The following is a 25,199-nucleotide window of genomic DNA, read 5'->3' as shown; positions in this document are numbered from 1 at the left end:
CAGTGACAAATTCTGGCATAGGAGCATTAGCACTGTTTTGTTTGGGGTTTTTTTGGTGGCAACAGTGATATTCTACTTCCACGGGTGAATATATTTCCTTCTCACTTTTAATCAAGTCAGTGGGAACTGCTGGGTTCTCAGCACTTTGGGGAGAAAAAGCCACTTATTCAGGTTCCTAACGTCCAAATTAGAAGCTCCATTTTGAAAACCTTGGTAACTAGGTTTTCAAGTTAGAACATTTTGGAAGGGGGCTAAGGCATACATAACTTGTCAACAACTCTAATTATTAACCCGAGGCCATCCTCATCCCCCAGTTTTCGCTTTTAGGTTATGTTTGAGAAATAAAATTTAACTTAAAACTGAGCCATGGGATGGCAAGTTTGATGGCACAGGAGAACACAACATCCCTCTGCAGATGGCACTCTCTCCAAATAGCAACTCAGATGGCAAAGGTTGGAAAATGACCTGTTGCTCATTATGACCATTATGGTTAGTGTGATCGTTACTTTCAAAAGAAGCACAACTCTAAAGCAGCTTACTGAATTCTAAAAGCAGAGAAACTTTTTGGAAGTTCAGTTTCTCTGTCTCCAAAAAGATTTTCCGATGGTGATGGGGAAATTTATGTATGCTGAAAGATCAATCAAAACAATTGTAACGCCACTAGAAGACAAGTTAGTTGAACTGCTCATATAATGTTTTATTTAGAGTGTGTGTTAGTGACAAAAATAGCTTTCCTATTTTCATGAAACTTTTTTTTTTTGGGTTACAACTAGGAAAGTTTACATGCATTGAAGTCCGATTCCATCTTGAAAGGCAAATGGGTTACTATCTCATCCAAATGTACATACCGAGTCTCCTGATTGTCATTCTCTCCTGGGTGTCATTTTGGATCAATATGGATGCAGCACCAGCCAGAGTGGCTTTAGGTATAACAACTGTACTGACCATGACAACACAAAGTTCAGGTTCACGAGCATCACTTCCAAAGGTAGGCAAAAAGCTGTTTTGCTTGTATTATACCAGAATCACTGTGTTAGTACAAATGATGATTCTATATGGCTGTCAGAGGCCTTCAATAACCTTTACAATATGTGTTATTCTTCTTAAGAGATATATTAGTTCATTAAGGATGAACAGAAGGGAGATAAACCACTTTGATCTGGGGTTTTTTTTGGTTTTTTTTTAATTTTTCATTCAACAGAACACATTCTACTTCTTTACCAACTGATCTGTTGGGCCAAATTCTCAACTGGCTTAACTACATTGACTTCAATGGTATAGATTTTGAACCTTGAAGAAAGTGTTATTCACTCCACTAGTGTTGCTCAGACTTTTATGTGTTGGTCTGAGATGAGTTTGTCCCTCACCTGGTTGCAATATAAGCCAATGTATTTAGCAAATATTGAGACGATTGCAGCTTCACAGTCTGCTGTGAGTAAAAGGGAAGCTGTACTCTCCCACAGAGAGATCAAATAAAAAATTAAGAGGAGGAGTACTTGTGGCACCTTAGAGACTAACCAATTTATTTGAGCATGAGCTTTCGTGAGCTACAGCTCACTTCATCAGATGTTTACCGTGGAAACTGCAGCAGACTTTATATACACACAGAAATCATGAAACAATACCTCCTCCCACCCCACTGTCCTGCTGGTAATAGCTTATCTAAAGTGATCAACAGGTGGGCCATTTCCAGCACAAATCCAGGTTTTCTCACCCTCCACCCCCCCACACAAATTCACTCTCCTGCTGGTGCTAGCCCATCCAAAGTGACAACTCTTTACATAATCAAGTCGGGCTATTTCCTGCATAGATCAAGGTTTTCTCACATGTGAAGAAAACCTTGATCTATGCAGGAAATAGCCCGACTTGATTATGTAAAGAGTTGTCACTTTGGATGGGCTAGCACCAGCAGGAGAGTGAATTTGTGTGGGGGGGTGGAGGGTGAGAAAACCTGGATTTGTGCTGGAAATGGCCCACCTGTTGATCACTTTAGATAAGCTATTACCAGCAGGACAGTGGGGTGGGAGGAGGTATTGTTTCATGATTTCTGTGTGTATATAAAGTCTGCTGCAGTTTCCACGGTAAACATCTGATGAAGTGAGCTGTAGCTCACGAAAGCTCATGCTCAAATAAATTGGTTAGTCTCTAAGGTGCCACAAGTACTCCTTTTCTTTTTGCGAATACAGACTAACACGGCTGTTCCTCTGAAATAAAAAATTATGACTTACAGAATAACAATCTCTTTCCAGCTCCCCACCCTGGTTCTGGGGGCACAGTGAGTTAGTAAGCTCCTCCATGAAAAGAGAAATAGGTGCATCTGGTCAGCTATTCTCATGGATCCAGGGCTCATCCTCAGACCACCCCTTCACCATCCTCTTACAGTGAGGAGTATTGCACAAGTATCACCACCAGAGCCACAATCTGACTGCCTGGCTGAGTAAGGGTGACAATCTAGCCCAAAGTGTTTTACAAAGGTGTCTGTCATCAGCATGGCTGAAATCCCCAGACAGATTTATATTGTCCATTTTTAAATTGCCTAAGTGTCATTACTTAAAAGTTTTCTTTTACAGGACAAACTAATCAACCTGAACTCCCACTGAAGTTAATGGGAATAATGTAATATATTTGATGTTACCCCTCTTGTTTTTGTGTAATTGTTGAAGCCAGTCCTTTTTTTCCTCTGATCAAAATAAATATGCCTTTGGTTGCAGAGAGAGCTTAGTGTCCCAAAGTGTAGGGCCCTGCTGTATTAAGTTTGATGGAATATATGGGCCCAAAGAGCCAAAGGTGTGAACATGACCCTCTACTGTCCATATTAAAGAGTTTTCACCAAAGGTTTGGGGTTTGATAGAGACCTCAGCCAGTTAAGTACCATGGCAAACACTAATAAAAGGTTTAAAAGATTTTTAATAAAGATACAAAAAGAAAGGGAAAAAAAGTGAAAGCATTTAAAATGTAAACTATATAAGGAATACTTGTTCCCTGTCACTGTAGAGAATCTATAAATGGAAAATAAACCCTGTCTGACAGTCTTTTAGACTGTTTTAAGCTCAAAAGCTTATCTCTTTCATCAACAGAAATTCATCAAACAAAAGATATTATTTCACCTGCCTTGTCTCTCTTATCTCCAGGGAACAGCACAGCTACAACTAAATTGCAAACCTAGAGTCTTTTAGATGGTATTAAATGTAGTGATAACTCTTCTTTTTTTTGGGGGGGAGGAAAAGTGGAGACGGGCTGGAGTTGTTGTTAAAGTCCAATCCAGTCTTCTAGAAGACATAACAAGATAAACACACAAGAGTGGAGAGAAAAAAACAAACAGTAATGATAGAAAATGCAGCTTCTGCTTTTGGTGTTGACTCTCGCTTGCAACTTCTTTTCTGGAGAAACACAGGCATGGCACACAATCTTATTAGCCACTCTGATACCTGGCAAACTTGTACCAGCATCAGGCTATTTGAGGCATTGTTTTTAAGTGTTTCTTTGGTCACAGGCTCAGAGCAGTGTTGCAAAATATGCAGCTTTGGCCAGCTAAACCAGACTCTTATTAAACAGAAGGCAAAGGGATGATATGAAAGACAGAAAATAAGGTAGGGAAGGAAAAGACACAAAAGTTGTGGGGAAGTGTAACAAAGTTTCACATCCCAAATGGTATTTGGAATTTAGCCATAGCTAGCAGACATGGCAATGTCATCTGGATCCCTCTCTCAGACCCGGTCTGGTTAGGATATCTCAGGATCAGGACAGTGAAGGACCAATGCTATTCCAGTGGATCCCAGGGTTTCAGGAAAAGGAGGGGGGTAGCAGCCATCATGGTGAAGCTCACTCCTTCCTATTCTTCTGTCTTTCAGTCAGCCAACATCCACCTTCAATTTCCACCCAAAATCTTCTCTTAAGGATCCCAAAAGGGAATAATGGGTGGAACAGCCCATCCTCATTGTTTCGTCTAACAATAGGCCTAATTTCCCACACGCCAATTTGGGTTTATTGGTTTCCAGACCCACATTTCTCTTGTTTACATGATCTTAACACTGTCCTTGGGTTATATTAGTAGACCTTTTTGTTTGAACTAGGTCAGTCTGTCTCCTCTTTGCATCTTGCTCCATCTATATTTATTGTTGGAAGTTATAGTAATACTTTATAAAAACTCTTACTTTCCCACAGTTATGTTCACAAATGGGGTAGGTCTAGAGTTGCCGCCTTTGACATACAAAGAAACCAGCAGCCACCCAGCCCAAAAAGGGAAGCCTGCCACAATCCCAACCTTCAACCACAAAGCACCTCCAAAATCCCTCCTCAACAACACAACAGTCACATAGTATCTAGAGAGAATTCACTGGCTGACACATATAGATAAGATTGAGAACAGCATACTTAAACTTCAGAAGTAGGAACACTGCAGCATCGTCAGCTGTACGCAAAACTAGATATCCCAGTGTATTGTGATAATGCCAATCTTTAGACCCACTTAAAAAAAATGGGCAGATTAAATTATTTTTCTGGCAACTCGCAAATCCATTAAACAAGCCAGCCAAGATGGTCAAATACCTGCCAGGTTGTAACCCTAGGTAGGCCAGCTAGGCCCCAGTTATTATAACAGCCCTATAATAGATACTTAGGAGTTAGAAAACTAAAAGCTACAACAACTGGGGAAATAGTTACACTACATACACATGGGGAAAAAAAAAGAGAGAACAAATTATTATTATATCTGAGAAAACCATACATTTTAAATCACATATTTGGGGTCTGATTCTGGTAGGATTGAACATCAGAACCCTAACTGGCTTCAGTCAGATCAGGAGCAGGCCCTGGATTACGAAGTCAGATTGTGTTTGTGACTGTGCTCCACAGGAGAGGAGCAGCACATCAGGGAACAGGGCCAGTGTGCACTTCCTCAGTGTTAGCAAGAGTTACTACAGCAAAGGGGCTGTTTGAATGGACTCAGTGTCCAGAAGCTGGGAATGAGCGACGGGGGATGGATCGCTTGATGATTACCTGTTCTGTTTATTCCCTCTGGGGCACCTGGAATTGGCCACTGTCGGAAGACAGGATACTAGGCTAGATGGACCTTTGGTCTGACCCACTAGGGTCATTCTTATGTTCAATTTCACAGAGTTCTGCTTTATTACAACCTCTTCTTTCTCCAGCACAGCCGCTAAACTTCATTAGCTTTAGGCTAGTGGGGAGTTCCCCTATGCCAGAGAAGTTTCTTGCGGGTCAGTTTTAGCCACATGCTACCCCCTTTGTGCTCCTTGAGCAGATGTCAGCAGAAAATGGACCATACATCCAGAAATTTTAAAATGTCATGATCTTTCTGCTTTTTCCTTTATATCATGAGGGTTTTGGTTAAAAGCAATGTATAACAGATCATGAAGAAATGTTAATGAAGTACTAATCATTAGTGCAAAGATTTTCTCAGAAAAAGGCAAGAAATATATTTTTCCAAAAAATTAAATTGTGAGGAATAAAGCAGCTTTCAAGCTAGTGCTTCTTTAGTAAAAATAGCATGGTGGTATGGGGACGCTAATTTATTTCCCCCTGGTATTATGAGATACTGAAATTCACATCTGTGTTTCTAATATTTTCAGTCTCTTTCTCCATAGGTTTCATATGTCAAAGCTATCGACATCTGGATGGCAGTATGCCTGCTCTTTGTATTTTCTGCACTTCTGGAGTATGCAGCTGTAAATTTTGTGTCAAGGCAGCATAAAGAGCTTCTGAGATTCCGCCGGAAGAGGAAGAAGAACAAGGTAAAAAAAAGTGCAACCTAGCAATACCTACATCTTTGAGACAGACAGATGGATTTGCACAAAGAAAAGGGCTTTGGTCAGGAAGGAGGGCACTGCTTAAAGTGGCTATGCAAATAAAATGGTAACAGGATGACATTTACCCTGGGCAGTGGATCAGTACAAGGACTACACACCACACAAATCCTACTTAACTCCTCAAAAGAGGGATTAAGAGGATTTAAAGTATGGGTGGGCCATGTGCAGGCCCCACTGTCCAGGGATGAATTTTACCATGTGAAAGAACTGTCAAAGTGCTCCAGGGTTGTGGATGTTGCTGGCACACACAATACTGCATGGAGATTTATTAAATATCATTTCTTAATTTGGCCTTAAGGACTTCTATTGAGCCCTAATGATATATCTGATCTAAATGCAGTTTTTGATAAAAGTTCACCTTTTATGAGTTTTGCTGCTGATGGAAAGTATGTTTTCTGTTAAATTCAGCTAAGTCTGTTTTTCTTTATCATAGTATTTGAGCACCAGATTGTGCCACTTTTACTCATGTGGAGGTCACATCCTCAGGTGGTATAAATTGTCATACAACTATCAATTGACTTCAACATAGCTCTGATCTGCAGAGGATCTATGCCCTCAGTTGAATCTATTAGGACTACTTGTGAAGTATGTTACTACCCATCACGAGTAGAGTTGGCACAATCTAGGCCCAAAGGTCAAATCCTGTAAGCCCTCTCTTAACAAAGTAAATGTTGAGTAAAGACTTCCAGGATTTGGGCCACAGTACTCAACTACGTGAGTTAGACTTCCACTACTCATCGCAGATTTTTTTTTAATAGGGGAATATGGTGGAGACATTACTTTTCCCCCCGGCCATTCTTCAGATACCTGCTCTATCTTCTATTGAAGTCAGTAAGAGTCTTTAATTGGCTTTTACAAGAGTTGGATGAGGCCATTATATAGAATATTGCTGTGTATCAGATTTCAAATTGTATTAAAGAAGAGCATGTCAATTAGCTCAAAAGTCTTTCATTCCTGGAGACCTGGGCTCAAATTATTATTTAGGTCACAAGCAAAAAGTGATTTATCAGCTTATTCCCCTTATATTGCCAACATATTATAACTCTATTACACAATACACCATGCCTGGAGATTCCTGTGTGCAAGAACTAGCCCTACAATGGTAAGGTTTTGTAGGGAAGGATTGGCATTTACATAAAAAAAAAAGCTTGCAATGGCTTGTTCCAAGGCCATGCACTTTGTCCAGCATTTTCAAAAACTTCACTCACCTGAGGCCCAGTTTCTGGAAAATAGTTACATAAAATATAGGGACAGCTTTAGCCTTGTTCCATGGGTTCAACTGTATCTACAGCTATCATGAAACCAAGGGAGTCAAACCTGAGAGGTGCTGCAAACCCATGCATCACTTACTTAAATCACTTACTTACCACCACTCACTTAAATTTGGCCTGGTCAAACCCACTGTCATGACGGAGGGGCAGCCAGGCCAAATATGAGTGGCATTGCAACTCCCCAAGAGAGGAGCCGACACTGTGGGGTTGGTGCAGGGTGGAGCAGGCTTATTCTCCAGTATCTCCCCCCCTCTCCCTCTGCAATAGGGCAGGATTCAGGTGCCAGAGTGGAAAGTGCTACTGTGGGTGGCTAATGCCCTCCTTGACTGCAACTCAAATTCATGTCCAAGAAGATGCCTTCATAGAATCTGGTAACTACCACTGCCCAATACTGGGCTTTCTCTGGTTGCCACTGAGGCTCAGGCCCACCAAGGGCTTTCAGGATCTGGCCCTTACTGAACATGAGGAAGAAAGTGGGGTGAAATTGTATGTTGTGCTGACTAACAGGAAGTGCACTTCCCCCAGCCACACAGGAGGAAAGGCATTTTTGTGGCAGGTTATTTTTGAAATAATGGCAGCTCTCTGAAAGCCGTTTCAAGGTTTGAAGTGTTAGTGGTGGGCTTGAGATGGATTACTGGAAAGAGTGCAGGTCAGGTAAACATTAAGGCATCATGGAGTATTAATAGTTATATTGCATGATCCATTATGTGATGATTTTTTGGTCCATTTCTCTTGCTTCCCACAGGTAGAAACTTTTCCAAATATTGTAAAAGCAAGGTTTACTCTGGATGTCAGGCATGCTAATTTTACTTAATTGATTTCAAATAGTGTCTTTTCACCACATGATCAAAATCAGAGTGAAAAACAGATTGGGTATTCTAAGCACAAGGGCACAGGCTGGTGAAATAATATATTTCCTTCCTCCTCTAGAATCAAACTAACTTTATTTACATCTCCAATTTTTTAAGCAAGACTTCAGCTTCCCCCAGCTTCCTCTTCAGCTGTTAATCCAATTCGAAGGCCTTGGAGATGGACTCACAAGATGCTGAACATTCTTGCCTGGTCCAGAAAACACTTAAACATGTGCTAAACTTAAAGTACAAGCATAGTCTCATTGATATCTGTGCTTTGCTGGATCAGACCACAATGCTCAGAGCCTTGCAGGTACAAGCCTCTGAAACTCAAACACCTCCTGGGCCTGATTTGCTTTCACACTGCTCCTACACCAGTCTAACTCCTTGAAATTACTTCTGCTACACACTGGTGTCAGTGAGCTCAAAGTGGGCTCAGAGGATGCAATATAGGACCAAATTCCAGAAGATATTCAGCCAAAACTGACATTTAAGTCAGTAAGAGATGTGTGCGCATATTCCAAGGCAGCACAGGACAAAGAGTATAGTGACACCAGTATGAACAAACTTTTAAAATATTTAGCATTAGATGAGGCAGGCAAACTTATTTCAGCAATTTACATGAAATGACAATATTCAATTTAATTGCATTCATACATACAGAGCAATTACAGAGAAAAATCAATGCCACAGTAAAAAGTTCAAGTATTTTGTCATTTTAATTTTAGTTATTCTTAAAAATATTCCTACATTTTATTCATTGATTTCTCTAGCTACTCTATGCCTGGATTTCCTTGTTCTATGCATTGAACTGAAAATTTCGTACATACTCTAATCATTACACTTGAAAAGGTGAATGATTGAAAAAAGCAAACATGTTAACCACTTTTGCTAAATATTACTTTGATGGTTCTAGTTTGTTCGTTTATTTTTTTTAAGAATCACTTGGTGTGTGCATTTTTCCTTTTGTTGTGTTTTCGGGTTTACTATTTTTGCTTTTTAAAGAATTTGTGTTTCATTTTAGTGGTGTGTAAACAAACAAACCACAAATCTACCCATCCCCTTCTTAACCTCTGCTTACTGCATTTTTCCATCCCCAGGATTTGTTTCCTTTTTTTTTTTTCTATTGAAGTCCATTTTTTTTCTATAAGGGAAGGCAGGCAGTTCTATTTGCAATTGACATTGATGCTTTTTGTGGCTGGTGAGCAGAGTATGCTATTGGTATTGCGATTATATCCGATTCCAAACCCATCTCTGGACTTAGTTCTGGCTTCCAGGTCTGGAGACAACTCTGTCAATATCCCTTCTCTTACAGCCTTATTTAACACTTTCTTATCAGGCAGCTATAAAAAGAACTTTAAACATTTACTCAAAGAACATTGTTTTCTCAACGAGCATTTTATTGATCACTAACATTGCTAACAAAAACCATTGAAATCTTCTGGATTAAAACAGAGTTAAACATTCTTTCGAACAAACATTATGATTGTTTCATTACAATGTCTAAACATGAAATTTATGTGCAATTGTATTTAGTAAATTAATAAATGCACTTTAACACTGTTATGCTGGTTTCCCCTATCACTTTCCCACTCAGCTACTTTAGCCAGTGATTATAAAGCTTTGTGTACCTTTTTGACTCATTTGGCAAAGGTTAACGATCACTGATTCTCAGGGATTCGATTTTATTTGACTTCTTTCTTTAAGATGCATCATACGAAGAAAACTTTTTCAGTGACCTTTATTTGACCAGGAAATCAACAGGAGAATGAAGAGAAAATAAATACCAGGATAGGTGTTCAAACAACCTGAAGGGACTTCCTTGACTTTAAATTCTCTCTTGTGACAATTTAGAGCTTCCATTCTTTTCCCTAGGTAGATTATAGAAGCAGGGTGTTTATGGATGAAAAAGCCATATAGACAATCCTGTCCATCTACAATCTTGGGACACTGACAGGCTTACAAGGATGGAACATTAGCACTTCCATAGGGTACAGACCCCCCCCCACCCCCACAACAAAATGACTTTCCATTTGTGGAATCAGAGTTCTCTAGCCACCACTTGATTTTTCTGGGTAGGGAAAGCATGTGGCCCAAAACTTTGTCTGTTTTAATTTTTTAATACTACAAATCTATAGTTTACTCTAAGAACTGTCTGCAACATTTTTCAAAATAAAATCTAGATGTAAAAATTGTTTCGGCAAAAGAGAATCTGGACATTACTGTGATGATTTACATTGTGGTGGTTAGAACTTGTGGTTGAAAAATTCAAAATTTGTTTTTAATGAAAAAATTTTAATGACAATTTTCACAAAAATATTTTCCATTTATCATCAGCTAGCTCTAGTGGTAGGGCCCAGTCACAACCAGCCCCTGCATGGAAACATATATGAAAATGAAGTCCTTTCCTTGAAGGCCTTACAGTCTAATTTGAGACCAACTGAAACAAGTGAGAGTGATGAACAAAAAGGAGGAAGGGAGACAATTGTAATGGAGATAATTATTGCAGCCGTGTGATCTTACCTTTGGTTCCAAATTATTTAAAAGGCGATTTTGTTTTTGAAGACCCAATCCAACTCTCATGGGAAAGAACAGAAAAAGACTACTGTTGACTTTTGTGCGTGTGTGTGTGTGTGTGTTTATAGCCCAATCTTACTTCCATTCAAGCATCTAAACCAACCTGCCATGTATCCTAGTCATTGTTGCCTTCCTGATAGATATCATAGCAGAAGTAGGTTGTGAGGATGGATTTGAAGGAGTGGATAATGGCCTTATGGATAGAATCGTAGAGAACATTCCATGCATAAAACAGAAACATGAAGAAAAGCACAGATGTTTGTGATAGAAACAGACAAAAGGGTGTTCAGGTCTATCACTGATGCAGTGGAGAGGATGGAAATGGTAAGAAATTTACTCTAACTCCATCCCATCCTAGTGTCTGACTGAAATTGTTTTGTCCTTTAGCCACCTTTGGGCCAAGTATTACATGAATTAAAAAACACAGTCCCTGAAATTGGAGATAAACATTATGTTCCGAACCTGAGAATGGCTGCTATAGTCCTTATGTAGTCAGTGATTGTTTTGCCCAAATCAGATGTGCAAAATCTGTCCTTCAACAAATCATTTTCAATAAACTTTAATTTATTTGATCTGAACTTTTTTTAAGAATTAAAAACAACTTAATATATAAAACTTTTGTTTTGAAAGCACCTGAATGAGCAGACAGACAACAGAAGAGGCGGAGTTAGCAGCATCATATATAATTGGTTGATATGGAGCTTATTTTTCTTGATGATATTTCAAAAGAAGCAAGCACAGAGGAATATTGTGCATATACTGAAAAATACAGTTCTATTTCTAAACTAAATTCTAATGCAATATACTTACTTTTCAGGAATATTCAGCCTTTTTTATTCTGTTTTCAAAGACCTAAAGATCATGGTATCTTTATTAACGAAAATAATGCACAGACTAGATTGATTATACCTTTTAATGATAATCACATTTCTTTTTTTGTTTTTCCTTTGTTCTGCTTTTTCCTTTTTGGTCTTCCCTCCCATTTTGATGAAAGTATTTTGGGGGAGTGCTTGATGGAAATGAAATCAATGAATCATTGCAACGTAGCAATGGCTTGAGAAGTGCAGAACCTATAGACGGGAGTTTGGCTCAAATCTACAGTACAAATTTAAGGGTAAACTATATAGATGTCGTCCCATTTGTTATAATGTGATACCCAGTCATTAACAAAGGCCCTGTTCTTTTGTCTGAACTGATGTTTTCCTCCATGTGGACTCCGTTAACCTTCATTATTACCTGTATGTGATGACGTGAAGTGTTATTAAAAAGGTACCTGTTTTGTTAATTCTGTAGTCGATACTGACCTGTGTACATCTGGAATTAAAACAGGGAATTAAAATTTTACATTCTGCTATTCCAAAGAAGGCTTAAAAATTAACATCAGAGCTAAGAGAAATAACTTGGTTGGATACATATTTTAAAAAGCCGATTCAGCTTTCAACTACAAATGCTTTCTGCAAGAAAATGTGGAGAGTAAAACATTAAAATGTTAAAAATAACTCAAAGGTTACAAATACATCCTAAAACGATTAGTATTACTTATAGCCAAAAATTATAGCGAAGATATTTCGGCAAGTATGTTTGTTATTCCTGAGGAAGAGTAAATTATTTAAACCATATATCAAAACAGAACACATCTCGAGCCCAAGGGAATTTAAATATTTTGATCATTTTATGCCTAGGTATTTTATATAGTGATATTGATATGCAAATAAACCAACCCAGCTCATTGCCTTCAAGACTCTAAGAATTCTGGTTGTGTTTCAAAAATCTTTACCTACAGCTAGGAGCACTCGTTAATTACTATAATTTTTAAAGAGCTGGTAAAATATGTATACTAATAAAAATATATGCAACTGCACTTTGAACAACATTTTTAACGATTAATTTGTTAAGCAGTATACATGAACATCTCTTGTTTATATTAAAACTTCAGCAAAGGCTTTTACAAATAAGTGTTAATTCATTTTTTTCTTTATCAATTACATAAAAAGATGATGCACCAGACAATCAGGTAAAGGCAAAGAAAAGAAAGCTTGCTTCCTCGTTACATCCTAAAGTGAAGACTTAATTTTTCAAATCAACATTCAGTGCGTTTTTGAATGGGATATTCTATGGTCCAGATCTTTAGGTGGTGTACATCTGTGTACCTCCCACTGAGTGGCTTCACCAGCTGAGGCGCTGGTCCACTTAATTATATATAAAAACTGGGTTCAAAAAGAATTAGATAAGTTCATGGAGTATAGGTCCATCAATGGATATTTGCCAAGATGGTCAGGGACGCAACCCTATTATATTTCAAAGAGAAGCAACATAGGTGGATTTTTTTTTTATGAAACCATCAGCGTTATCCGAAAATAATAAAATTATCTCAAATATCTTTGAAGGAGCATTCAGAAGATTAATTTTAGTTAGTAACATAAAACAGAGTCTTATGTCCCATTTTAGAGCCTGATCCTGCAGTCCTTACTACTCCAAGAAATCAAGCACTTATTTTAGGTCAATGGAACTACTCACTGTGGTAAGTCCTATATCCAGTAGCAAGTATATGGAGGGCTGACTAGGCCCATAGTCATCAGATTCTGGGCATTTAAAAATATATTGGCCAAATTCATCTTACATGTAACCCCACTGAAGTCAACAGTCACACAAGATGAATTTAGCATTCCATATTTCACCTATTAAAAGTATACAAAGTAACAAAGCTGTTATTTCCCAGGTTTTCAGACAACAGAAATAATGGTACCAGATTACTTAGTTTAAAATGGTTTTGCTTAATCACGTCATAACATTTGCACCCTGCCATCATTTTATATTTCTGTTATTCATGCCCATGTTCTATTAACCAACTGCTGTTTTCTTGCTTTCATGTTAATTTTCCTTTTTTTTTTTTTTTGCTTTACTAGAGTGCATTACTAATTACAATAAAGCCGGTATAGAAGTGTTATTAAAACAGAGAACTGTGAATAAGTTTATAGGATTGCAACAGTATAAATTTAAAAAAAAAAAAAATTCAGTGGAATGGCAACCATTTACACCAGTGTTGTAGGACTCTGGCTGGATCAATTCACAAACAGCTCTACCTGCAGATTCTATTGCTGAGATTTTAAAATCCCAGAGGTGACTGTCAGCCTAAACTTTTCAATTTAACTGAATGTTTTTGTTTTTTCCAGAATATGCTGATTTGTCAACATCAAAACTGTTCACAAGAAAGGAATGGTTTTGACAAACTTCTCATTTTGAAAAAAAATTGAACAACAAGCTTTGAAATTTTCAAGACAATCCATTTTGACATTTTCAAAACAAAAACTTCAGGTTTTCTGGTTCAGAAGGACTTTTGGTTTAGAAGTTAGTTTGTAGGAAAAAAATATTTTAAAAGTCTAAGTCAAAATGAAATGTTTTGAAATGAAACATTTCAATTGATCTGATAGGATTCTCTCTATTTTTGGTTCATGAAAAAAATTAAGATTTCCATTTCAACCTAATTCAGGACAGGAGCTTTTTTTGAAAACTCAAAAATTCTCATGGGATGGGGGAGGGGGAGGACAAAACAAAAAAAAACAAAAAACCAGCTTCTTCCAAAGTCTAATTTGTAACTTTATTTTCTTCTATTCTTTTAAGGCAACAGCTTTCCTGGACTACATAATTATTTGAGAAATAAGACGTGAATACTTATTTTTTTTTTATTTTGTTGCATTTCAGAGATCTTAAAAGCAGATGGTAATAGAGCAGTAAAACAAACAAGAAATAGAGTTTAAAATTAATTCAAATGTGAATTCCTCAAAAGTAATTGGATTACTCTTTGGTAGGCTATATATTGAAGAAGAAACACATAGTCTGAAGGTAAAGAAGACTTTGGGATATACTTTCAGTCAGTTTTCAACCTGGCCTCAGTTCCTGCATACAATTTGTATATCTATATTTGCACCTGCAGAATAAGTTACAGCATCAAATTTGAGCCTGTGCATCTTTCCCTACCTGGTACCCATAACTGGGTAAGTAGTGATGCAAAATGTGCTCACAAAATGAAAGTCACCTCTTTGGACATGTACTATATCCCCATGTATGTATATAATTCTTCTTTCCAGTCAGTGTGATTTAGGACCAAATTCAATTCTCACGCACACATGAGTAAATCCAGAATAACTGCATTGACATTAATGGATTTGTTCTGGATGTACAGTGGAGAAACTGCAAAGAGCATGGTCCTTAGATCTGATCCCTGTACCTTAGCCTTCTCTACTTATAACATTTAACCTACAATTTACCTTCATTTTAAAAATTATTTTTATTTGATGTAGCTATATGTAACTATAGAAATAAGGTGTAAAAATTAGACTAATTAGATGTATAGTATTCAAACAGGCAGAATTCCCACTAATTTAATTGATGTCAACATGTTATATATGTACTATAATAGCAAAATGGGGCCCTGGCCTCTAGACATTATGTACAGTACAAATGACAAAAAGAGCAACGTGAGTTTTGCCTGGTTGAAGACCAGGAAATTGGGCCCTAAATGGGAAAGAATAGAGTAAATTGATAATTTATCCAATCACAGATCATTAGAAAAAATGGAAGTTGAATAGATTATGTATTTAAAAATGCCAGCTGGTGAAATCCTGCCCTCATTGAAATCAATGGGAGTTTTGCCATTAACTTCAACAGGACTAATATGTCATCCAGCAAATATAAAGTGATGGGTTAAAGAAGCCACTGAAGAGAGGACTCAGAACTTTGTTTTCAGCAGGTGACAAATCTATGTAACTGAAGAACTTTCTTACTTTTCTTGCAGGATGATGAGGTAAGGGAAAGTCGATTCAGTTTTACAGCCTATGGAATGGGGCCATGTCTGCAAGCAAAAGATGGAGTGACTCCAAAGGGGCCAAATAATCCCATTCAAGCTACACCAAAAAGCCACGATGAAATGAGAAAGGTATTCATTGACCGAGCCAAGAAAATTGATACAATTTCCAGAGCTTGCTTCCCATTAGCCTTTCTGATTTTCAACATTTTTTATTGGGTTATCTATAAAATCATTAGGCATGAGGACATTCACCAATAACAAGATTATGGCTTCTAGTACATACTGTTTGGGCTGGCATGTTCAGCAGGAGGTTTTCCATTACAAATGTGCATACAGATGCTCACTGGGATAGTTAAAAGGCACAAAGAAAAAGATCCCATTTGACTTGCTATGCAAAGTCACTATTGGACAGATGAAGAATGACACCCAATGAAGATATATCTGCTATTACTAAGTTTCTACTTCATACTAACTAAACAATCAACTTTTCCATAGTAAAATCACAACATTATGCTACAGCTTTACTGCCAACGTGTTTATACATACTTTTACATTGTGGTATAATTGTACAGTATTATTTAAAGTTCCTTACACTTTTTTAATTCAACTGTATTTTTAAAGGATATTACAAAATGGGTCTAACGTGTCTTAGATGGCTCCCATAATAACAGATTATATTCAAATTTCTAACTCTCCTTTAAAGTTTACACATTAGTAATGAACTACTGATTTCAGTTTTAGAGCTCAAACACATTTTCTTGTTGTAAGACAATGGGGTTTTGTAATGAGCACTGGACACATTTAAATTATATTTTGGGGTTCTTTTTTAAAAAAAAAAAAAAGAGGAAAAAAAAAAAACTTACTCATATGAAGCATTTCATAAATGAATTATGGTCCCCCTGGAGCTTAAAAATCATGGCAATCTAATGCCCAAAGTAGCACCAAATACCTATTGCCCAGTCTGAAGTGACCCACTAGTCAAACTTTCTGGTGCTATGCCTATCACAATGGGAACAAGGTACTGTTTTTAAAGGATTGTTGCCCCCTAAGTACTTTTAATTACCTACAATCACCCTTGGATAAACTGAAAGAGAAAATAAAAATCAAAAGGATTAAAAGATGTTTTTCTCATCAGGCAACTGTTCAGAAACCACAGTATTTGGGGAAACAAGACAGACAATTAAAAATGACATCAAAATAAGTTTCTGTGAAAAGTGACATTAAAAAAACAAAGCAAAAGGGAAAAGTCACTTAGACAATATCTATGATAAAAGTAACTTTTATGAACTTTTTTGAAGCCGACTGTGGCAACATTTCTGCACAGATTCTTCCATTATCATAAGTAAAAGTTAGATATACAAGTACATAAAGATAACCAGGTCAGTCTTTTCTTACTATGAATTACTTGTTCAATGAGAAGATTCTGACATGACTTCTTAGACACTGGCAGAAAATAGTTAGAAAACATTAAGCAGTTCTTCTAAAAATATATCAGGACAATCTTTTATTTTGCTGCACTTCATGGTAAAAGATAAGAAATTGAAACTGTTGAAGCAAATTTTCCCTACTTAGAATTACATAGATTACATTAATTACTTCTTTCAAATTACTACACATTAGATTTTTTTAAATGATATAAAAATTTCCAGTAAATAATGTTGCCACTTCTCTAATGAAAAGCAAAAAAAATTGTTCTAAAATTTGAAACCTATAGACAGCTACAGGCAAGAGCATACCTGATGCTTTGAACTGGTAATGAAATCCAATAGCTAAAACAATTTATTATTGAAAAGTTTTTTGTTTTGAGCACATTTAAAATTTTTGGTTTGTTATTGCTCAAAGTGCATACATAAAAGCAAAACAGCTGGAAGCAAACATCTGCTGCATTACTAGAGGCATATTGCGTATGAACTAGTCATAGCAACATATCCTTGTATTGAAGATTAGGACACAACATTGGTTTTGTCTGAGGATTAGCTAGGGGGATTTTTAAAAGAATGGCAATCTGGTTGTGCTAAATTGTCTCAGAAAACAATTGCATAACCCTCTTCAATTTTGAATCTGGTCCTATTTAGGTTTTCTCCCTCCCACCCCCAATAATGCATAAAATTGATTTAGAACAATTGTTATGTGATAATTTTCACAAATTTATATATCCTGTCCAGAAAAACTGAACCCATTAACTCTCATATGTGCCTCTGGGTGCGTATGTATTATATACACAAGAGTGAGAACCTGGCCAAGTAGCTTTTTTCTCCCACAAACTATTAAGTATTATAATCTCTGGAAAGATTTGTTGGTGCATTTCTGAGCTCATTTCATTCAGTGGTAAAGTGTCCCATTTATTTCAAGAGGAGTAAGATTGGGCCCATTATCATGAGGCATTCATAAAATGTTATATAATTCTCCATGCTTGTCTTTTACTCTTTTATCTTGCCTATGTAAAACAATGACCTTCCCCTCCAACACCAATAAAGGAACTCTGGATGAACCAGTATACAAAGTGTACTGGGCCAGATCCTCAGCTGGAAAAAAATACAGTCCCTAGAGCTACACTAGTTTACACCAGCTGGGGATCTCATCCATTCTTTCCAAAGAAGTCCAACAGGCTGAATCTTCGGTATACACAAGCTGATTTTGAAGACAGAGCTGAATAATAAAATTACAAAGTTAAACCTTCAACAGTAGGAGAATACTAAGATTTAGAAAAGAGGTTATCAGATTAAAAAAAAAAGAAGAAGATGAAAAGTCTTGAGAGCAAGATAGGAAATGGAATAGGTACTAACAGTGTCAAAGTTGTGTGGCGGGACAGAGAAAAAGAGAAGAGCTAGATAAGATCAATAAATTATCCATGAACATCCCTCCTCCTCCTTTGAGTGACCGGGGTGGGGGAGGGGAGGGGAATCCATGTAGCATACTATTTCTGCAACTATTGTATGGTAATCACATTAGCAACTACTGTATATACATTGTAAACCCATGAACCTTCAGTATGATTGCTTTTGAGACATCCCTAATGGATTAAAATGATGTATATCTAATATGTAACAACAGACAGCGTATTACATTGATACTAATGGCAGCCATGTATTGAAGGGAGTATATACTTCTTCAGAAGATTGAAAAGTATTTCTAAATTTATATATTTATAGTTCTGTATATTATATTTTTAAAAGTAGGAGAAATCTTATTGGAATATTTCTGGAATGTCTTTGCTTTAGTAATGGTACTAAGAACAGAAATGGTTGAGACAGAAGGGACAAGCTACAGTGATTTATTTTGTAACTACTAAACAATCATCCAGCAAGTTGTGACTTTTTTCTAGTTAACTACTTGGAGTGCAGTCTTGCCCCACTGAAGTCAACGGGGTCAAGATTTCTCCCCCGGAAGACAACTCTACATTTTTTATGACATCCTTATGGTAACAATTGCCTATGTAACAGAGGCCTTTTCAATCAGCTAAGAAACATTTATTTCAGCAAAAGGCACTGTTTAAGCTGCAAACTGCTGACTGGCTACTTTAAATAAAGTATTCATATTCCATTGAATGTAAAAAATCATGTAAGATGACAGAATTGTCAAGTAAGATTTTAAGTTGTCTCATGTCACATAATACCAGCTACCCATTAGTGCCTATGGAAAAAGAGTCCAAAATACCAGCAGGCATGTCAACCAACCACACAAATCCAGGAACGGTCTCTCAGAGCCAGGGGCTTATCAGCTAGGATGATCTTAGTCTTAAAACTGATTCTTTTTATACTGATATAGTGCCAGAGAAGGACTACAGAGAAGGGGTGATAAAACAGCAAAACACACCTATCCTACACTCATAGCAAACCAATGTTGGAAAAAACTTCAAATATTAAGGAAAAGATTGGGATAGGTATGCCACAGGTGTGGGTAGGGGGCAGTACAGAGTCAGAGGAAGAGTAGTGAGGAGGTTCCTGCTGAGTTCTGATAAACTGTTTTCCTATGTTTTCAAAATGGATTTCAAAATTATGTTCTGATTTGGGATAGGAAAAAGTTAAATATTGAGAAGTGTTCAAGAACCAACCCCCTTCCCCCCCAGTAAAATAAATTTAAAAAATCAGTTCAGGTCAGCTGAAATATTTTGATGATATTTGGAAGAAGTAAAGAGAGTTTAGGCTGCTTAGACCCCAGAGGAAGAGGGATAAGGCAGAAGTGCAGGAAGAGGAGCCTATGGCTGTGCGGCTCAGGAGCACTAAGCCAAAGGGTGGGGAAGGACAGAAAACAGCGTAGCAGAAGGACCTTGCTCCTTAGGTGGTTGCCCTGAGATGCACATTCTTCAGGGGGTTGAAGACTGGAGTTTCCAGCCCACAACAACACCTGTTAAAACCCTCCATTCTTGAGAAAAAATGAGAGGAAGCACCAGGAGATCTGTTTCAGAGTAGCAGCTGTGTTAGTCTGTATTCACAAAAAGGAAAGGAGTACTTGTGGCACCTTAGAGACCAACAAATTTATTTGAGCATGAGCTTTCAAGAGCTACAGCTCACTTCATCGGATGCATTCAGTGGAAATGAATCTGTGTATCATTGTATTCAAACAGCTACAGGCCTCCTCATTTTTTAAGCAGCTAACTCATAGTTAAGGTGCTAACTGAATCACAAGATGATCTTCAAAATAAAGTTGCCACTGAGTTGTGGACAAGATGTGGAAAAGTAATAATGGACCTCTATGGCTAGTGGTAATTTGGAAAAGCCAGATTAGACATGTTTAAGAGAAAAAATTGCTGGAACAATATAAAACACTCAAGTATTATATTATGGCAGCTATTTTTTTAAATATATATAACCAGACATTTTGCTGTAACTATATTACATTCATTTTTTTAAAAAAGTGACTGGTACAATATAAAATTCAGAAGACAAAGTCTTACACAACTGCTGTAGAAATCAAGTCGTCACTTTAGCCTTTTACATTTTATAGGCACTGAATGTTAGAGCAGTGCTAATTACATACTCAAAATGTACACAAAATTGTGGACTGTTCAAACCAAGCTAATTAAAATCAAAATTGCAGTGAAAGCCTAGTATTGCAGGATCTGCAATATCACAAATGTGGGGCCTTACTCAGTTAAATTCCTCAGTGTAGCAGATTAGAATATGGTTAAGTGCCACACGCTGGCACAAATGAAACCTAAACAAAGCAAACCTCATGTTGGTTTTAATAGTTACTTCCAATAAGAAAACATTAGTGTTCATAGTTTCCTGATGTTTCTAAGATGGGGGGCAAAAGAAGAAAATAGAGTCCTTTTTATTTATGTTACCTATTCAAGGGCAGATTTAAACTAACTCATTACTATCACCATATTGTAGCTTCAAGGAACCTTGACAGCAGACACCAGTTTTTTAAATGTGTTGGTGGAAGTCAAACAACTTTGTTTCTCTCTTTTGTGCTAGATCAGCCGTATATGGTGTCTCTCTGAATTTTCTGACATGTTTGCCATCTCTTAGCTCTCTGCTTCTCTCTTTTGTAATTTTTGCAGCACCTTTCTTGTAGGCTGCTTTAAGAGAAGTCCAGTTTAAAACCCTAGATATGCTTCTGTTTAAGCAATTCAGATATGCACTTTAGACTGCAGGAATGAAGAAATGCTTCCACTTTGTACCATGGTAAATTCCAGAACTACTGTTCGATAATGTAGTTGAAACCAAGATTAAAAGAGTAAAACTCATACACAGTTCAGAACAGCGAAAGATAAAGTCTTCCTTAACCCTAGAAGGATTCAAATGTATTCTTTCTAGCAATAATTTTGTAGTCGATGAAAATGAGTTCATATGATAACCAAGCCCAATTAAACTTGTTGGATACAAGAAAGTGATGCACTCAGTATTTACATTTAGCACTTATTGGCCCTTTATGTGTAAATTCTGCTCTTATGTAGACTATCGTAGGAGTTAATCTGATCTAACAGAGCAGAATTTGGCCTTATACCCCTAAACTGCTGAACAAGCTAATGAATTCTTACAATACCCCTGTAAATTAGCAAAGTATTTTTATCTACATCTTACTGTACAAGATGCCACATGATTTATAAAGATAATTATGTCAGACAAGTGTAACATTTTTTAAAAGGCTAAGATGAAAAATATATTTTAAAAAAATCACAAATTAAACGGCTTGTTAACAAGAAGTAGATTTTTCATTTTTGCAATAGTTATAGAAATGGTGCCTTCAGGCAACGCGTTACATACAGTAGTTCCTGAAATATTATCAGTTCGGCAGGCTTGTGAAAGCAGGTTAGATTGCTAGAAGCAGTAAGTGTAATGTTAGAAGAGAATGTCAGCTCATCCTGCATTCTTAATATGCTTGAATATTATTGCACTCTTCACTTTCATCTTTGTGAAATATGCAAGAGACATTTCTTACATTTGTATTTTAAAATGTATGATAAATGGACTAAAGTAAATATTGACATTCCATGGATATGTAATTGTGAGCTGTATATGAAGAAATTGTGCCATAAGCTTTCAACATAAAATATTATATACAGTAGCTTGTGTGATAGTGATCAAAGCCTTTTTAAGAGGCTAAATCAATATATATTAATATGAGTGTATTAATTACTTGTCAATTTTTAAACATATCTTCCTGTGAATTCTGTCTAAAAAAGGACAATGGCAGTTTTCATTTAGAAGTATTTCTTTTTCGTAAAGTTCTATAAAGAAGTGACATGCATGAATTTAATTAAATTCCTTTGTATTATAAATACCTTATATTCAGCACTACAGCTAACATTCTCTGCAGACAGAGGTGTTAGAACATGTGCAGTTTATGGTATTCATGTGATTGTAGATATTTTGTTCAAAAAAAAAATAAAGCTAACTTTTTTCAGGATACTGCTCAATGTTTTCAGATATCAATTCTGTTTGATCCACACAGAAGATCTTGACTCCAATATTCTGCTCTCCCTGCATACACAGAATGTCCCTTTGAGAAATATAGGTTATTTGTGTTTGTAAGGAAAACAGAATTCCTAAATGTGACCCCAGCAAGTGGATCTAAAGACCTGATCCATAGTCCTTGAAGTCTACGCGCGTCTCAAGGAATAATTTTGCCCTACTACACTAATTTATATTTTAAAAAGAACCATTTCTCTTATTATATTGGCCTTTGATGGGCTGCAACGTTTTTTCTACTTCTGTAATGCAACACTGTTTTGAACGGATATTATAGTGATAAAAAGACACTTCCTTTTTAATGTAAGCCACTTGAAGATTGCTAGTAACAAAACATAGGATTCTGCAGACACTAGAAGGACTAAAATGAGTCATTAGTAAACAGGGGAACAATTCTTTTAATGATGTATTGAGGCTGTATGAAAGACAAATTTTAGAGTTAAGCAAATACAAAAATCCCCCTAATTAGGAAATTTCTACTGAGTCATAAATTTGAACCAGACATTCTAATTCATCTATTTATGTCAGTGAAAATAAACCAGGATTTTTAAAAAAATTTAATTAAGAAATATTTTAATTTATCACATCAATATGCATTCTATACTTCAAGTTCTGTAATTGACAAAATGATGTATTTCACCAATTTGATTGTTAGTACAGAAAACAAAAACAAAAAAACCCACATGCCACACCTGTAATGTTGTCAGATCCTATGTAGTTGTCCTCACCATTTAAACCCTTTCAGTACTATGGGGCTAGTCCAAATCCCATTCAAGTAACTGGGAGTCTCTCACTGACTTCAGTGAGTTTTGGATCAAGCTCACTAACAAGCCAGAAAGGCTGGACTATAATATAAACCCGACCCTTCGTGAAGAGCACCAGGCAACACTGCATCAATCCTTGGCACCATAAAAATACCTGTTCATTAGACATTCTATAGGTGTGGTAAGCATCACATGCTTTTTAAAACAATCCCTCGAATAACTTGCCTTATGTAAGTTAGTGGAGTTACACTAGTGTAGAACAAGTTACAGTGACATCAGAATGACCTCACCACACATTAAGTGGTTGGGGCTTTTGTCTGGCTAGTCAGGGGCAAGAGTTACCTGCTACATGGCAGGCAGCTTCATACCAGATCAGCATGGAGATGCTGACACAAACCCTCTCACCCCCTAGTTGACTGGGGGATAGTATTTATGCCCCCATTTGTGCAATAAAAGACCTCTGTTTTCATCCGGACCCAGTGGAGCAACACCCACCATCCTACACCTGGAAATAGTTAAAGTACCAGGTTTTGTCATGATGGGCAGAGGGCTTTTGATATTTGCTCCCTTTTTGGGGGGGGGGGAGGGGGGAGAATGGGAATGAATTTTTCCCCTTTTTCACCAGATTTGCTAGGGCAAGGTTGGGTTTTTTAACCTTACCACAGTGAGTTGGGGACTTAATTGGGGCAAAAAAAACAAAAAAGGAGGATTAGGCTATGAGGTTGCAACTCTTTATGTAAGGTTGGAGCAGCAGGCCAGTGCAGGTACTTTGCAGGGAATGGATACGTTGATACCGGGTGCCTGGGATGGACTACACTGAGAATGCCACACTCAGGGCAGACAATTCCCCAAAACTGATGGTTTATTCTATAATTAGATTCACCAAGCCAGAACCAAAAGCACTTCTGCAGTACTGCACTGGTTAATCAGAAGCAAAAAAACCCAGTCCTTTAGGCATTCCAGCTCATGACTCCCAACCAGACAAACAGGTCTAACAGTGAGAGGTTATTGAAAACCTGATTCAGTATATGTTAGATTCTTACAAATCCCAATGAATCAGACACTTTCCCCAGGTCAATATGTTTCTCAGATCTTACCCAAATGCCATGCTGTCAGCCAATCCTTACTAAAACTAAAGATTTATTAATAAAAAAGACTGTTATAAATGGTTAACAGATACATACAATGATAGCAAGTCCTCATATCAGGTTTGTAGCAGTGATGGAAAAGACTGCTGGCTTGCAAAAGTCTCTGATGAACTTCCAAAAGGTTGGAAGTTCCTCAGTCCTTAGTTCAAGACACTCTTTTTAGTTGTATATCCACAGTCCGAAGAATTAGAGCAGGAAAGAGGAAAAATGGAGCCATCTCAGGTGTCTTTTATATCCTTTGCCATGTGCATAGAAATTTACTGTCCTAAACAAAGCCCACAGCCTGTGTATGGAAAGTTACTGGCCCAAAATGGAGACCAGAGTCACATGAAGAGGTATGTAATAGGCTCATGTTTTGCTGAATCATGGGGTAGCCATTGGCTCCTTGCTATCTGAAGCATCTGCAGGAAGACCAACTGGGCAGGATGAGATTCTTCAGTGGCTCATTGTGAGAACTGAGTGTCCTCAATAGACCATCAACATATAGCTATCAGCCCTGATGTAAGTCTGTGGGGTGTCACCCAGGAAAACCACACAGGTTTGCGATTCAGATACATAGCCAATATTCAAAACTTCAGATACAAAGATGGTATGTGCATATAAATAGGGTAATCAAACTTAATTTACATGACATACTCTGTACAGGATTTATGGAAATTGTGGAACAGTGGTAACAGGGATATAAATCATCACCTTTCTTATACACAGTATCACATCTTGATCAGATAAAGTCACTCGCCCAACCTTCATTCAAGGGTGGGAGAGGGGAATGGCAAGTTCTAGTAACGGGTTGGCTGGGGATCAGAATGGGTAAGAGGGAGGGCTATGAACAGCCCCCTGGGTATATGAAAGGGATTATGGAATTACCTGTGCTGTACAATTTTATCCATCAGATAATCCCAGACATTTAGGAATAAAGCTGTGGACTAATTAAACCACATCCAGTGTCTCCTGTCCTCCTTCCAGGATAAAAAATCAGGCTGAAACTACTTAAACCAAGAGGACATTTAAATTCCTTTAAATAAGAGCTAGCAAA

At 37.2% G+C, this 25,199-nt stretch overlaps 1 protein-coding gene across 1 annotated transcript in view; it reads left to right on the top strand.

Moving 5' to 3' along the window:
* Window positions 1-15,592, top strand: part of GLRA3 (glycine receptor alpha 3) — a 142,814-nt gene extending 127,222 nt beyond the window's left edge. The window contains exons 7-10 of the mRNA XM_073340081.1: window positions 774-988; window positions 5,607-5,753; window positions 11,522-11,641; window positions 15,323-15,592. Coding sequence (XP_073196182.1) covers window positions 774-988; window positions 5,607-5,753; window positions 11,522-11,641; window positions 15,323-15,592 — 752 coding nt within the window. The remainder of the gene's footprint in view (window positions 1-773; window positions 989-5,606; window positions 5,754-11,521; window positions 11,642-15,322) is intronic.
* Window positions 15,593-25,199: the final 9,607 nt, after the last annotated feature.

This window comes from Lepidochelys kempii, chromosome 4 (genome assembly GCF_965140285.1).
Source record: "Lepidochelys kempii isolate rLepKem1 chromosome 4, rLepKem1.hap1, whole genome shotgun sequence".
Classification (NCBI taxonomy): Eukaryota; Metazoa; Chordata; order Testudines; family Cheloniidae; genus Lepidochelys; species Lepidochelys kempii.
Note: the sequence above shows the minus strand (reverse complement) of the source record. Positions and strands in the feature narration are given on the sequence as shown.